This window comes from Sarcophilus harrisii, chromosome 5 (assembly GCF_902635505.1).
Source record: "Sarcophilus harrisii chromosome 5, mSarHar1.11, whole genome shotgun sequence".
Lineage (NCBI taxonomy): Eukaryota > Metazoa > Chordata > Mammalia > Dasyuromorphia > Dasyuridae > Sarcophilus > Sarcophilus harrisii.
In genome coordinates this window covers 151255330-151272485 of record NC_045430.1, presented here as the reverse complement: position 1 = coordinate 151272485, position 17156 = coordinate 151255330, and the positions used below count along the sequence as shown (strand labels likewise).

Here is a 17156-nt window from a genome sequence, read left to right as displayed (position 1 = left end):
ATAAATCAAATTACAAGAAGTCCCCTCGTGAAACCCTCCCTCCCGCCTTCATCTCCAAATTCTCACAATGAAGACAGGTTTGTCCATTGTCCAGTCTTTCTGAAGTTCAAAACTGGCTCACAACTATTTTGTTGTAATTAGCAAAAGACCCTACTTAGTTTGTTTCTTTAGATTTTTATTGCTTAATTTTTTTATTCTTCTGCTCTTTTTTTTTTTCTTCTGGCATGTTTTTCCTTTCAGAGTATTCAGCCTTCTCTCTCTCTCTCTCTCTCTCTCTCTCTCTCTCTCTCTCTCACTCACTACAGAGAGTTGTCAGCTATCCATGCTGAAGGTATAAGACAACAAAAATGTGGGAAAGTTCTTAGTCTTTCAGAGTTGTTTGTCCTTGTGGTATTGTTAATGTGTAAGTTATTCTCCTGGATCTATTCACTTCACTTTGTAGCAGTTCATATAAGTCTTTTCAGATTTCTCTGAAACCATCCCTTTTATAATTTCTTATATAACACAATTGTATTCCCTCACATTCATATGCCATAATTTGTTCAGCCATTCCCCAATTAAAGAGCACCTCTCAGTTTCCAATTTTTTTTCCAGGACAAAATATCCTGCTATAAACATAAAAGTATATTATAGGTCCTTTTCTTTAATTTCTTCATTAATTTCTTCAAGGTATTGACTTATTAGTAGAATCTGGGTTAGAGAGTAGACATAGTTTAGTAGCTTTTGAGGCATCATTCCAGTTGCTTTCCAGAATTGCTACACCAGCTAGCTCATGTTTTCACCAACAGTGCTTTAATATATCTGTTTTCCCACAACCTCTCCAGCATTTCTTAGTTCTTTTTTTTTTTTTTTTTTGGCCAACTTTGCTAATAAGATGAATGTGATTTTTCTAATCAGTGGTTAAGAGCTTTATTTTACATGGTTATTAGTAGCTTGGATTTCTTCAAAGGGACTAGTTTGTGGAGTAAGATCATTGTATTGTAGCCTTATGGGATATTGTCCCTAGCATCCTTTGAATTCCCTATTGCAATTTTACCACTGGGGGCACAAATTGCATTGGTTACCATTAGAGCTAGAGAGGTCTTTAGAAGTCATCTGTCTCAAGCCCTTCATTTGGTATAAAAGGTAAGTGCAAGTTGTAGAGAATGAATGACTTGTCCAGAGTCATGCAATTGATAGATGGCAGAGCTGCAGTTTGAACACAGGCTCTGGTACTACTTCCACTTTAGAGGTCAGATGGAATCAGTTGAAAGTCAGGTACAATCAACAAATTAGAGCAAACCCCATCCCTACTCTGTACTTGGCTCCATGTGAACAGTCTTCCAATAAAAGGTTAAGCAGTATCTTTTGTTTTTACAGATGGAATTGGCTGTGGCTCCCCTCTGCAGAAGAGTATCAGACTTGGGAAAGTCCTACCGCTTACTCAGATCATTCCGGTGAGTTCTAGTATCTCAGACTTGCTCTTTGTTAATTCTTGCTTGCTGATTATATATCCACATTCCATTAGTAAATGAATTCCCCCTTTCAAATTTTTGTGGTTATGATTCAAGTTAGAAACTTTACATAAAATCATTTGCAAATAATTTTAAATAGTGTAGTTTTCCCCTTTTTGATTGATAAGCATTATTTAACATGTTTTATGTTATTAGCTAGGAGATTGTGTACCCTTAACTTTTATGGTAATGAATCTACAGTATCAGAAATTTTAGTAACAATATAAAAACTTTACTGTAATATTGGTGAAATGTTATGGTAGTGGACTTCTTTCATAAATTTCTACTACACAAAGTAAATAATATTTCTCTTAAAACAGTAATACAAACCAAGAATAAGGCTGGAATCTCATCTTCTCTCAGACATTTTAAAAAAAAGCTATTAGTATCTCATTTTTAGCATAATCTAACATGTCATATGAGGGTCAGTCAAAGAAACTGAGACTAAAAGAAGCCCTAATTATAAGGATGAGAGGTGGGGGCATGTTAGACTTACTTTCTTCAAGTATTCAAGTAAAAGAGGGATTAAACTTATTCCAGGAAAGATTTAGACTCTGAATTTTGCCCTTTACATTGTCTGACTCTTAGATAGAAATGCCTGACTCAACCACAATTTCACTTGTCAGTGGTCTGGTTCCCTGTGTGTCACAGATCACCATCTCTACTCCCCCTTCTATAGGTTTCACCATTACCTCAGACATACAGGGTTCATAAAATGGGGCACTTAGTTTTTCCTAGCCACCCTGAATTCATAATTGGCTAATTCCATTACCGGGAGAATAGGTCAGTTGGTTGCAATCTGTTCATCTTTGCAATTAAGTACAGTAGATCTAGACTTAAAAACTTTTCAATGAGACTTCATTTCACAGCCAAAAACTGTGATAGTATAAGGCTATCACTGTCAGAGAGACTAATATTGGCAAATGCACAAGGCTTGTCATGAGCATCCTGATATAAAATGCTTCTGGTATGAAGCCACTCCAAGTTTACAAGGCTAGCAGCAGTATGTGACCAAAGGGCCGGCTTAGAAATCTGCAAGAACCAATATGCTTAGGGGTGAAGCTGTTGACCAAGTCCTTAAACACCTGCCCATATTTCTCAGCTTTTGCTGGCTTTTAAGGATTCAGGTTCTCCCTTTCTATTTTTGGTTCCTCTTGACCTAAGAATTAAAATTTTAGGGACATAGATTTTCTCAGATACCTAATAGTATCTGCCAAATCCTAGAAAAGTTTTACCTCTGGAAAGTTTTTTGGACATGGCTAGATGATTAGCACTTCCTTCTTCTCAGGGTCAGTACTCAGTCCTTGCTAAGAATCTATGTGAACCATGCATTATGTAGAATTGGCACTTGTCATTTGACAGTTCCAGCTGTTTTAGCACCATAATTAGCCCTTCCTCATGCTCTTTCAACTGCTTTCCATAAAAGGATGAGGTCATTCAGATACAGATCTCAATAGTACGTGTTCTCAGTTCCCAGGGCTCTTTCCACAGTCGATGGTGGGGCTGCCTACCCCTATCTTAAATTCTCTTTGGGCCTAGGAGCCAGAACAGGAAGCAATGACCGAAGTTCATAGGATCGAGAGAGTTGAAGTAGACCTTGAGATTCATCTAATTCAGCCTCCTCCTTACATAGATGAGAAAGCACAATAATTCCAGGGCACACAGCTAGTAACTTAGAGAACCAGGATTCAAAGCCATGTCCTCTGACTCCACAGCCAACATTCTTTCCACTATTTCATGCTTGCACTGGTTAGTGCAACCCTAACCAATGTTTTATAAAGTTCACTCAATTCAATTGCTAAAAGATTTGGGCTGCCCACATTGGCATGTTGTTGAGGTGGTAGTGGTTTGCTTTCACTAGAAGCCTTCAAGCCAAGGTGAGGTGATCATTTTTGGAGTCTCTTCTCACATGGATTCTTAGTTTAGGGATTGATCACTTAGATTACCCTCTCTTAGATTATTTCAATAGGCTTCTAACTTGTCTTCCTTCCTTAAGGTTTTCCATACTCCATCCTGTGTCTCCCAAAACTGCCAAAGCCCTTTTTCCTAAGCAGAGATCTGACCATGTCATTCCCCTATTAAAAAACCTTGAAGAATTTCCTTTTACCTTTATTATCAAATTCTCTGTTTAACTTTTAAAAATCTTCATAATCTTGTCTCACTTTATCTTTTCAGACAAATTATACATTACCCCCTTCATGTATTCTAAGTACTAACCAATTTGTCCTCCTTGAATGAATGGAGCTTATTAAGCACCTAGAATGTACAAGGCTTTATGCTAAGTTCGGGGGTTACAAATAGAAAAGTAGAGCCCTTGCTCTTAAGAAACTCACATTCTATTGGAGAGAATATATCTGGGAAGTTTCAAATGCAAATCAGACAGAAAATTCCCATAATTCTTAAGGTTCAGTGGCAAAGCAGATGTTAATGCCTCTTCTTTCAAAAAATAATAAAATTATATCAGCATATGTATGTTATATATATGTGTGTATATAGTTTATGTATATGTATTATATATATAGGTGTGTATGTACACACACACACAAAAAAAAAAAAAGTGAGAGAGAGAATGAGACTATATCAAAATCCAGGATAACTTTACGTAGTTCTGTTGACCTTACAGGCAGTGGCCTGTGTAGTGAGCTTAGCCTTGCCAAAAGAATAGTCACTGTGACTCAGCTATCCAGGAAGCCAAGTAAGTAAATAAATAGATCTCATTATTAAAAGTGAGTCAGCTGTGTCAGCATGGTTGCCATAGATATGGTGCAAAATGTGTGTATATATATGTGTGTGTGTGTGTGTGTGTGTGTGTGTGTGTGTATGTATGCATGAATCTCTGTGTTTATATAAAGATGAGTGTATATATATGTCTCTATATATCTACATATATATCCTTGTCTCCATTAGAATGAAACTCGAGTTGGTTTATATGTGTATGTGTGTACATATCAGCATATGTATGTTATATATATATGTGTGTGTGTGTGTGTGTGTGTGTGTAGTTTATATATATGTATTATATAGGTGTGTACACACACACACACAATGAGAGAATGAGATATCAAAATCTAGGATAACTTTACATAGTTCTGTTGACCTTATATACATATACACACATACATACACATATTTATCTAATCTATTCTTCTTGTTTCCATTAGAATGAAACCCTTGAGAGGAAGAAAAGTTAGCACAGTGCAGGGTACATAAAAGGCCCTTAATAAATGTTTATGGATTAATTTATTGATTGATTGGGCACACTGTAAAAGGGATTTTGGATAAGATAACACTTGGACAAGGTCATCTCTGAAGTCCTTTTCACGTCCCAAGATCTGATAATTCTTCGTCCTGTGTGACCATGCCTTTCTTCAATATATAAAGAGCTCCTCGGACTAATCTCTGAAAAAAGGGTCCTTTCTGTTCTCCCATCTTTGCCCTTCTCTCCCGAGGGACAAGGACCATAGTGTGGCTTCTTCTAATCCATCTCCAGCAATCAGTAGAGGACTGTAACCTTGACATTCTCCTTCTCAGGATTCCCATCTTCATTGTCTGGCCTTTGGTATGCACAAGCAAAGTAGAACTTAATCTCTTTGTAAGAGAAGAGAAGCAACTCATCTCTGCCAGTTCATCAGTACTGCTGTAGGAGCTATACAGTTTGTTCTGATCAGTCAGACAGGAACCTAATCCAAATTCTGAATTTTGCAAACACCAATCTATTTAAGGCTTAGAAAGAGCTTTCAGCATTTCCATTTCCTATGATAATGTGAAGACAGAGCAATTAAGACTTTGAGGGGAAAGCAGTACTGCGCCCTTATGAATGGACTCCAGCAGAATGGGAGAACAACTAGTGCCAATAGAAACGACATAAATGTTGAGTTCAGTAGTTTACACAGTAATGGGAGGGAAGGTAGGATGAAGTAAGAGTTAGGGGAACCAGCATTAAAACTGATGGTTGTCTAGACTGTTCAGAATTCTAATATTCTTAGCTTGTATTATTAGAAAGCAGAAGAAAACTTATTTCCATCCTTAATAGTTTTTGCCTTTATGAGAAACCCAAATATATTTTCCCCTTTCTTTACCTTATTAGCCTTTATTATTATTTATTAACCAAGGGCCCTGTGTTGACTCCACTTGAGTCACTTATCAGTTTTCCAACTGTTCATACACTTGGGATGGACTTCAAATAGTAGTCGAAATAGAACAAGATGGTACAGAATTATGAGGTAAAAATGACTGGCTAAGAACAAGAGCTAGTTTTTCCTTTCTACTCTTCAAGAGGAGTCATTTGCATCCTGGAATCAGCCCAAAAATGCTTGGCCAGACCAGAGCAGGAAAGAAAAATAGGGCATAGGAAAACTCTAACCTATATAGTGATCAGCTGACACTCCTGTTCCTCTTTGGTATGTAGGAGAAGCTATTCTCTAGCAACCTCTGTGTAATCAAAACCTAAAATTCAGAGGTATTATTCACCTGAAGAATTCAGGTTCTGAATCCCAACTTCTAGAAACTATCATTACTGCTTTTCCTTTTTTTCTTTTTTAATGGATTATATCTTAGAAGTTAATTTCTTCTCTGATTTGCTTTCCATTATTGAAAACATCCTGCATAATAGGGAGACAATTCACTCTTATCCGTGAGTCATAATAACATTTTGTATATTTTCTCAGAGGTGTCAGTTTGTTTTCCTTTGGTATTACGTGGATACTGATACCTCTGTGCCTTCTTTGTGTGTATCAAAGAGAAAGGGGGAAAAGTTTTAAGAAAACTAAGGTGTTGAAAAGAACCCACTTTATAATCTTTTATTTGAGCATGATGTTAATTCATTTCACAACATGCATTTTCCTCTCTTCACCTCATGTTGTGGCCAACTGTAAAAAACAGTTGAAAGATTTTAGCTATAAATTATTTTAATCTTAAGTATTCTCTACCACAAGAACATTTTTCCCCTAATATGAACCATTTATATCATACTAAACTGCAATATTTGTAACCTTGAAGATGCTGTCATTTTCCAGAATGAAATTTTCCAAGAGTGATTTTGTGATATCTGGACTTCATGCTTTTGACATCTTAGCAGTGTCTTAATCAGTTCCTTTTTGTTTACAAGTCAAATGAAGATATATTTTTTAATGGCTAACACTTCAAATTTCACCTGGAATATGTGTGTTGTGGAGATCAAGAAGAAAGGAGAAAGATTGGAAATCAGGCTCTGTTCTTTCTGCCTCTTAAATCAACTACCAGAAATAAAGATTCTGCAATTAGACATTAATGCATAATTATATTAGTGACGCACAAGAGAGAAAATCAAAACCCAGCATTGCTTTCCATGGCTGTATTGACAATAGAAGGCAGTGGCCTATGTAGCAAGCTTGACCTTGCCAAAAGAATAGCCACTATGACTCAAAAATCCATGAAGCCAAGGAAGTGACTCAACTATGGGGCATATGAGTATAGTGCAGTGAGTTCTAGTGATGCTAGATCATAACAGTTCATGTAGCTAAATTGAAACCATGAGACAAACAGAGAAAGTATCAAAGAAAGGGTTGAGGGAACAATTATGTCATGTTATCTACTGAAATGCAAGGCTTCTATGTCTTTCACTAACTTGTTGTGTTTTTTTTATTATAAAAGTCCATCAGAAATGTTATTGTTAAAAAAAGAATGCTTTATACTTTCTAAATAACATCTTTTTACAGGGCAAAATGTTTCTTTTTCTTTCTTTCAGACCACTGCTCTTTCAGACAAGTGAACACGTAGCCAATAGCCCAGCTTTGGGGGACATTATCCCATTCAGCATTATTATTCATTTCTTATTTACAAGAGCTCCATCTGAGTTGAAATCTCCTTTCCAGGTAATAAATTAAAGCTATCTTACTTTTGTGAGTCTCAATTAAGTTTGATCCTTAAAGGCATAAGGTCTAGGATAAGACAATATAATTGCTAGTTGATCTTATCCATATCATGAGCCAGTGTCTCTTATTTTCTAGCCTTGGAGAAACAGAGATTGTAGAAGAAAGCTGCCACTTAATTCAAAGTCTCTCTCTTAAAAAATGTCAAGATAGACCTTTTAAATGATAGTGATGAATAATACAATATTAGTAAAACCTTTTTAATTAATTTTTCTGACACACTCATTAACTGATAATTACTAAGTTCTTATATATTAATGCCCATAACACAACTCTGAATTCCAACCAAATTGTCCTAATTGCTCTTCTTTGATCTTTACACTTCATATCTTGCCTCCATGCCCTTGCAAAAGCTAACTCTCATGCCTGAAATGTACTCCCTACTCATCTTTCCCTGCTAGAATCCCAAACATCTTTCAAGACTAATCTCAGTGCTACATTCTATGGAGTACCTTTCCAGGTTCTCCTGTTTATTGCTGTCTCCCTCCTTTTCAAATCACAGTTCATATTCTTGCATGTTGTATCTTCACAGTAAGATGTAAGCTTCTTGAGGGCAAGGATGTTTGTTTTTTAATCATATCTATCTTCAACACCTACCATTTTGGACTGGATCTGCAATTTCTTTAGTTTTAATAACTCCCAAAGAGGAATGTCTCTGTACCATTTTAGGTTGGTAACTGTTCTGCAACTTATGAGCTAAGAGAATTGTCAGCTATGCCAAGAAGTTATGACTTGACATCATTCAGCTAATATGCTTTAAATAATTTTGCTTGGACCCATGTCCTTCTGACTCCATGCCAACTTTATTCATTGGACCACGTTGCCTCCCAGAGTAGTCATTAATAAAGATTTACTAGATTAGATTGAACTGGAATTCCAGGAAACAGTAATCAAAGGGGTAATCTAAGGATACTTAAATCATATTAACTGTGACTTACCTAAGCCTTCTTGACATTTTTCACGACTTCAGTTCTTAGGAAAATGCTTGGAAATAAAGTTGCACCTTAGTAATTCCAAATAAATTTTATATCATTTGACATTTACTATTGTATTCACATTTCTTTTTCCCTGATTGATGTCCATTTATTCAGAGAGCAGAGTGGTCCCATGCCCGATATTCCCAATGGCTAGATGATCACCCATCTGAAAAAGACAGGCTCCTCCTTATCAGGTAAGTCAGGATCTAACCTTATTTTTGCTCTTTAGCTCATAAAAGTGAACTTTAATTAAAACATAAAGGTTTCTTTTGTTGAAAGATCAAGGTAAGTAATGAGCATTGTGGTTTTCTTTGCATTATTCTCATCCCTATCCATATTATTTATGTTGTTTTTAAGCATTATTTTTGCCATTTTCTCCATCTCCTGCTGTGGCTGACATATCTTCCCATCCTTTTTCGTAGTGCTCTGTGGGGGGTTTAAGCCAATATTTGGGGTGAGTTCATTCTCCCAGCTTCCGAAAACTCCCCAATATCCCTGCGCCTTAGATTTAGCATTGTCTTATCTTTTCTTCATTCCTACTATCATTTTGGGTACTTAGGATTTATTTTTTTAAATAATGGCATCTAAATGTGATCATGTCAGTCAGTCTATCAGTAAACATTTATTAAACTCCTATAACATGCCAGACACTGTGCTAAGCAATGGGGATGCAAAGAATGGTTAAGAGACAGTCCCTGCTCTTGAGGAATTAATTTGCAGCTGTGCTCAAATAAGGTATATCTAAAATAAATAGGAACCCTTCTCCAGAGAAGGGGGCAGAAAGCATGTAAGGATTAAAAAGTGGGAAAAGGTGAATGCAGAGAGGTTATGAAGCTTTGAGTGCCAAATATGATTTTATATATTTGGTTTTTTGGCAAAGCAGTTGGGGTTAAGTGACTTGCTCAAGATCACACAGTTAGTAAGTGTTAAGTGTCAAAAGTCGAATTTGAACTCAAGTCCTCCTGACTCCAGGACTGGTCCTTTATCCACGGTGCCATTTGCTTATTTGATCCTGGAGGTGAGAGAGAGGAAGCAACTGGAATGAATTGAGCAAGGAAAGTGGGGGGGATCACACGGTGCTTTAGGAAGATCTCTTGGACAGCTGAGAGGGTGGACTAGAATGGAAAGATACATGTGCCATGGAGACTGGCCAGCAAGCTGTGACAGTAGTCTAGGCATAAGGTACTTAGAATTTGCACCAAGATGATGAAAGTATCAGAGGTGACAAGGACGTATGTGCAGTAGATATTATAAAAGTAAAAATATCGTTATGGAACAGATCAGATAGTGTCCTGAGAGAGTAGGGGGAGTCAAGGGAAACATTAAGATTGTAAATCTGGTACCCTGTAATGGGGAACGACAGTAATTTAGTTTGGACCCATTGAGTCTAAGATGTGTGTGGTCATCCAGTTTGATGTGACCAACAGGCAGTTGGAAAATGGCAAGAAAAGTGAACAGAGCTGGATTAATGGATTTGAGAATCTTCTGGTTAGAGATAAATGAATACAAGGAAACTGATGAGATCACTAAGTGAAATAAAGTAGTAGAAGTCCCAGGGACAGAGAACCTTGTGGGACACTCATGATTAATGATCACATGTCCTCTTTAGGCAGTGCTACCAAATTAGTCAAAATACATCCCAAATGCAGGTAGAACACAATTGCTAATGTTGCTTTCTTGCTGTAAATTTTTGCTATTGATTCTTTCCACCTAACAGATTTCTTTTCAAAAGGTGACCCCAAAACCCTTTGAATGCCCAAGAGCATATTATCAACTTCCCCAAAGTTAAAAGTTGGGAAAAGATGAGTCCCAAGTTAGCTCTTTTCATTAATTAGGTCACATTCCTGTTGCCTGCTGAAATGTTCAGCATTATATTCTATATGTTTCTTATAGTAGACTTGAAAAATAATTTCTGTATAGTCCCAAGAAAACTATAGGAGAAATTAAGTTAGGAAAATTCAACTTGACATTCTGTCTTAACACATTTACAACTTGTAAAATCCAAGTAACCTGTCACCTTTGGTGCTGTAATGTGGTAGGTGTAAAGAAATGCTAAGTGTGGAGGAGTGCTAGTTACCTCAGGCCGTTGAAGGCAGTTTGGCTAGATGTTTTTCTAACTCATCTATGCTTTCCCTGTTCATCAGATACAGGTTGAGCAGGAAGGACACAAGGTAACACCAGAATCAGTGAGTTTGGGCTATTGGAATAAACTCTGGGAAAAACCTTAGAGAAATTACATGGACCCGCCTATTTAGATTTTGTGCCATTGACTTGTGTTTATTCTACTTGTTAGTTACTTTTATCAATCAAATTATTTAATTATATTGGTTGCTACATAATGGGAAATTAACCTTGTTAAAGAATTTCCTTTTTTTTTTCTCAATTAGCCAAAAGGTTCAAAAACTATTTTGATAACTGCCCAGTTATACTAGATTACAGATCAGTTGTCATATCTGCTTTCTTCAAATATATTAATTCAATGATTTCAACTGCAGTATAGTTACTCAATCTATATTTAAAACCTGAAAATCATAATAATGGGGCTTCTCATACAAATTTCTAGTAGCAAATTGTTAACATAATCATGGCACTGTGGTGAATTTTGTGCCCTTTTCATGAAACTCCTAAAGACTAAGATGCATTTGATGTAGTCTACAAAGTTCATGACATTTTATCCTAAACCACGGTTTGTTTCCCCTAGCAGTTTTGATTTTTCATCTCTGTCATGCCATTGAATAGGCTACATTTGTTTTTCCTTGCAGATCAGCTGAGACTGAGACACTAAATTTTTTTTCAACTTTTAGGAAGCCCAAGCTTTAAATACTCATTCCCTTTATACTAATAAAGACAGCAGGGCAAACTGAGGACAATGTGAGTATTTCTACTGAAGAGCTACCAGTGAACCCTTATGAATTCTTCTCTGCTTCTGAAGTTGGTTTTTCTAAGACTTGAATGGAGTTGATTCACCAAGCTTCTCCCTCCCCCACATCCAAATAAGCATTTATTAATTAGGTACCTATTACATGCAAGGTACTATAATATATAGGCACTTTGGAATACAAAGGCAAAATGTTAAGCGGTCTCAAAGGAACTTACCTTCTTCTGGATCATAGAACTCAAAGTCTATTTATTTGTCTAAAGGAGCAGAGGTCAGAGAAGATATTCCTCCACATTAAAATCTTCCCAAGCACCAGCCTCTGACCAGTTGTCGTCACACTTGCTCCACCTTCTGCTGACCTGCTGTCTCTACTCAGATAAGGCCTTCATTAAAAGTTGTTGGCTACACAATTTAAAGAAAAATCTTACTGATGTGGGATATATTGTTGAATTCTAGGTATCACGAACATCACTACCATGGTCTAAGGGGGGGGGGTTAAATTTAGGGGTTAAGTAGTGCAAAGGTTACTGTTCCCAATTTATATGTGAGGGTCAGTGAGGTGAACTTGACATACACCATTTATTGTCACTTTTGACTTGCTAGTGGGGATGAAGTAAAAGCTGTTTACCAGAAAAGCAGAGCCAGGAGAGGATAGGGTTTATTGAATCTTTTGAAAATGAGACATTACAGTAGCTTTATCAGACCAAATTTTCCAACTAAATAATTATGCCTGCCCCCATAAGTGGAGTCCAAGATTATTAAATTTGGATTGTGGCGGAAGGTTTATAGATACCAGGGAAGCCCCGATTGCACAAATGTCACAGTGAGTTTTTAAATTCTTTTTAAGAATTTGTGATGCAATTAAGTTCCTTCTATGTTCCAAAAGGTGAAGAACACAATATTTCTTCCAAGGATTTAGAAGTTGGGATAGAAATTCTGAAATGTATTATATTCTTTCTCTGACCCTCCACCTCCTGCACACTAGAACAGCTCTTCCATATGGTTCCTCTTTTCCTTAGGGATTATTTATACCCGATATATAAACAAGAGTTTGGATCTAAAAGAAAAATTACTGAGTTCCTTCTTGTTGGCTGCTGTGACAGCTTAGGGATCGTTTTTCTCCTTGACTCCTTATTAAAGTAAATATTTATAAAATGCCTATTAAAGGGGACACAGGATGAGGAAGACAAACAGTCCTTATAGCTTCAGGGAAACATAGTCTGAGAGGGGATTAGAATAAATACATTAATCTCTTAGTGCAAGGCAGAATGGAAATGCCTAAGAGAGGGATAGCAAGGATGCTGGTAGATTCAGAGAATAAGGACACATCATATTCCAAGGCTGACCTTTCTAGACATTAAAAAAAGTAAGCAAAGGTATAAAAGTGGGAACATGAAAGGATATTCAGAGACAAGGAAAATAGTACAATTTGGCAAGATTAGTTTGTGGGCCCCAAAGTCCTGAGCTGGAGGGAATGTGGGAGGAAAGGAGCAAGTGGTGTTCTTGCACAGCAAGTGTGATCATTTTAGTCTTTATTTATTTGGACAAATATGCATCAAAGAGCAAGAAGAATGAACAAATAAATATGTTTGATAGGCTGATTAAATACATCCTGAGTATATATTCAAGCACATGTTTTGTTATGATTAATAAAAGATTCATTTAAGAAGATTATGGAATTACAGGTAACTTTATAATCATGCACCTTCTCAATAATGGGAGTCCACAAAATTTTGTTTACAATTAAAAGGGGATCGCATGCCCAAAAGATTGAGAACTAAAGCTAAAGTATAGGATACATTCACAGGAATAATGGGTGATGAGTTAAGTTTCCCGACTCCATTTATCATAGGTGAACATTAAGGAGGAATTATAATGAAAAGATAGCAGTATAAATAGAAAAAGACTGTATAGTACAAATGCAGAAAACATTTATGAAGGATTGGATGAAGGGGAAAAGGAAGAGCTAGGATAAACAGGTGACAAAGAGTTTGAATCTGGAAAACTAAGAAAATGGTGGTATCACTGAGAAAAATTAGTGAGGTCTAGAAGAAGGGTGCAGGCTTGAGTGTAGCAGGGAAACTATTTGTGATGTGATTTAAGATGCCAGTGGGAAATTTCATCTTTCTCTCAAAACCCTTATCTTCCAGATTTAGCTAGTTTGGTCTATAACCACCATTCTAGTCTTCTGAATTTATAACTTCAGCATTATCACTGACTCTTCACATAGAGAGTCAGTTGCCAAATATTCCTATTTCTACCCCCACAATATCTCTTGCATTCTAGCCCCTCTCTACTCAAAGTTAGCACCTTTTTACTGTTTTTCCTACTATTTTTACTGTAATGGCCTTCTAATTGGTCCCTAAATCTTTCCCTATTCCAATCCATCCTCCATGCAGCAAGCAAAGACATTTGCTTAACCCAGCTCTACTTGTGTCTTCTCCAAATCAATAAAATACTACGGTTCCCTCTTAACCTCTAGGATCAAATGCTCCAAGTCTTTGTACTGGTCATCTTCCATGCCCGGAATGCACTCCTCCTCCATCTCAGTCAAGGGCATCCCTCTCTTCAACAGTTTGGGCACCATCATCCATATGCTCCCAGTGCCCTTGTATGTACTGTGAAGCAGCATGGCATAGTGGAGAGAGCCAAAATGATTGACTAGGGTTTATGGACAAGTGTAAAGCACACTAGCTTTGTGAGCCACACAAGCCTTCATTGCTCTTAGGAGCCTCCTTACCCAGGAGTTCCTTAGATTTTTGAAGTGAAACTCAAATAGAACTTGAGGCCACTAAGCCATATACAAGGATCTCTGCAGGGCCCTTGTTGATTTAGGAAAAAACTTCATATTAACATGACATGGTAGTATTTTTTGATTTTCTTAAGTATTTCCCAAGTATATTATAATCTGCTTCTGGCCACACTAGGAAATGTTGACTGCATGTTTTAACACATGCCCAAGATCAATGAAATCCTAAATCCGTTGCATATCCGTGTAGATAACTGGCCTTGGATTCAGCAAGGCCTGAATTCAGACCCCACTTCTGACACTTACTTGCTGTGTGAACCTGAACACATTATACCTCATAATGGTCTTTATATCACAGAGATGGGGGCCAAACTGTAGTAATGCAAGTTTCCTCACCTGGGAATTTCCTAAATAAAACAGGTCCAATCCCTATCCATAATCTGGTATGTTTCCTCCACTGCTTGACTTGAAAGAATATAAACTGGAAAATATGTTGTTTCATTTTTTTTGTCCTTGAACCCCCAGAACCTGGCACATAGTCACTTATAAATACTGATTTATTAATTGATCCAAGTGAAGAAACATCAGAAAGAGCAGCCACAGAGACAGGAGAACTAAGAATATCATAGAAAAGAAAATTGTAAGGTGAGGTTAAGTAGTCAATATTGTCAAATATTGGTCAAGTAGGATTAGGACCAAGAAAAGGTCTGTTATGTACATCTCAAGCCCCAGGGCACTGAAAATAAATGCTGAAGATGGGTAAAGGCCTCTGTCTCCTGAATTTTGGGATCATGTCATGATTCTCCAAAGCACTTAATATCTTTTATACTTATTGGGCCATTGTATTATCTGACACATTTGTTTTCCTCTTTGAAAAAATAATTAAACTTTAGCTTTTAGTATTTCACATTGGACATTACCCTTCTAATTACTATTATCCATTCTTTTGTTAAATTTTTATTTTCAAGTGAGATATCACAAATCCCCAATTCAATTCAGTGAAGTTAAATCAGAAGACTGGATAGGTGGTCTAATTTTCATAACACCTAATCTTCCAAAAAGCTGATATTTTTGCTCAAGGACAGTAACTTATTAAAACCCCATACAACATTTATGTGAGAAGCAGCTGATATTTGCTTTCTTCTATCATTCTGATGGTATTCTTGGTAGAATACAATTATGTGCATGTTCAAATTAATTTCTGGGGTTTCTTTCATATTTTATAACATATCAGCTGATTTTATTCTTATTTTTAAAAAGACCCCATTCCTCTCACTACTATAAAGACTGCTTTCTCTGTGAATTTCACAGTACCCATTTTTACTAAGATCAATACCAACCCCTTATCTTTTTAAGGATACTGTCCTTTTCAGTTTTGGGGGAGTATTTAAAGTCTTAAGAAAAGATTGGGAATTTGAGTGGGAATAAGAATAGTGACAATGATTTACCATTTTTCAAAGAAGTACAAAAGTAGTTTTACATTTCAAGTTATCTATGCTTTTTATTTATACTTTTGCAAAGCTATTTTCATTATAACTGCTTTGTTTCTGACCTACATTTTAGAGTTGTCACTGAGAAGTAATAATTTAAAGGGAGTGCTTTCAGGAATCATAGACAAGAGATTTATGTTTAAGAACTAGATATCTGCCAGGCAGAGAGAGTGATCACATGGATTAAACAAATAAAGGGCTTCACAGAAATGTAATATCTACTACTATGTGAAAATATAAAAATATCAAGAATATTCCTAAAATGAAATTGGTATAAGTAATGCCTGTTCTACTAAGTAGCCTTTTCAGAAATTAGGTTTTTAATTCCAGTGAACCACCTGTTGAATGGTGCCTGACGCTTATAAAGATGAAGATGGCTCTGTAGTTATAAAAAGTAAACATCTGAAATCCAACTTTATAGCCCTATTAGGTACAGCTTAATTTTTGATATTATAGTTCCATTTACTTTAGGTTTCAAATGAGGCACATTATAACAATGATCATCCTGTGCTCCTAGTATGACTTTTCTCCTGAAGTATTCAGCCTTCTCTTATGATCATCTTCAATCATCTCTGATCTCTGGCCTAGCAGAAGAGCCCTGAAGACCTAATCTTATCCGAAAAGTGGCTCTCCATGGTGCTGATTGACCCCTGGAGAACTTTAGAGCTCACCCAGTAGCTTCTATGTATTAATACTGCCAAAATAAGAGCCATTTTCTATAAGGAAACCTTAATATTATTCTTGGGAATGTAGATGATTTAACCATAAATTGCAGTACATATGTGATGTATGACTAAATTTTTTTTGAAAAAGCCCCAACTTAGAGGCTTGTAGTCTTTAAGTCAGATCAGTGATTTTATGAATAAATTAAACAGACTGTCCACTGTAAAGTGTTTGATTTTTGAAACTTTTACTAAAATTGAGACTAGTAAAACTGTGTTTTTAAAGTGTTGTGAACCAGGATCTCTAAAAATTTAAGTATGTTAGTACATTTTTTTTTTCAGTTTGGTCCATCTCATTTTTTTTGACAATATTAAAATATTTATATTTTCAATTGTATTTCAGAGGAGCCCTGGAAGCCTATGTTCAATCAGTGAAAAGCAGAGAAGGAAAAGAATTTGCACCAGTTTATCCGATAATGGTTCAACTGCTTCAGAAAGCTATGTCCTCACTTTAGTAATTACTGAAAACATTTCTTTAATTCTTCTTCCTATGCTTTATTTTTATTCAGTGGTTATTTTTTAAGCTAAAGAGCATATACTGCTCATTTTGCTTTCTTGCTGTCACTGTTATAAAGATCCAAATCTCAAAAGTTGTTTTCTTAGCTCCTCTTCTAGATAGCACATTGTAACATTTTATGTTTCAAGAGTATAAAAATGATATTATAATCTACATATATTTATAGATCTGATTATGCCAATTAGAAAAAGCAATCCAATTGGAGAGAATTGTTCCTTGCCACATAAAAAATCTCCCCTTTATAGTTCATAAGTAGATTTAACACATGGGTACATACATTTTAAAGTGCCTTTGCTCAGGCTGAATAATATAATAGATAGCTATAGGAAGTCTTCTATTCTTCTGCTCACATCTTCTTCGAGAAAAAGGAATAAACTAAGAGCTTTTATTTGAATGTTATGTCTGGTTCTTTCTGTTGGCC

General features: G+C 36.2%; 1 protein-coding gene across 1 annotated transcript in view; it reads left to right on the top strand.

Annotated features, from left to right (window-relative positions):
* Positions 1 to 17123, top strand: part of COG5 (component of oligomeric golgi complex 5) — a 328255-nt gene extending 311132 nt beyond the window's left edge. The window contains exons 19-22 of the mRNA XM_031938757.1: positions 1360 to 1436; positions 7219 to 7345; positions 8494 to 8573; positions 16562 to 17123. Of these exons, the coding sequence (XP_031794617.1) occupies positions 1360 to 1436; positions 7219 to 7345; positions 8494 to 8573; positions 16562 to 16673 (396 nt within the window). The 3' untranslated portion in view covers positions 16674 to 17123. The remainder of the gene's footprint in view (positions 1 to 1359; positions 1437 to 7218; positions 7346 to 8493; positions 8574 to 16561) is intronic.
* Positions 17124 to 17156: the final 33 nt, after the last annotated feature.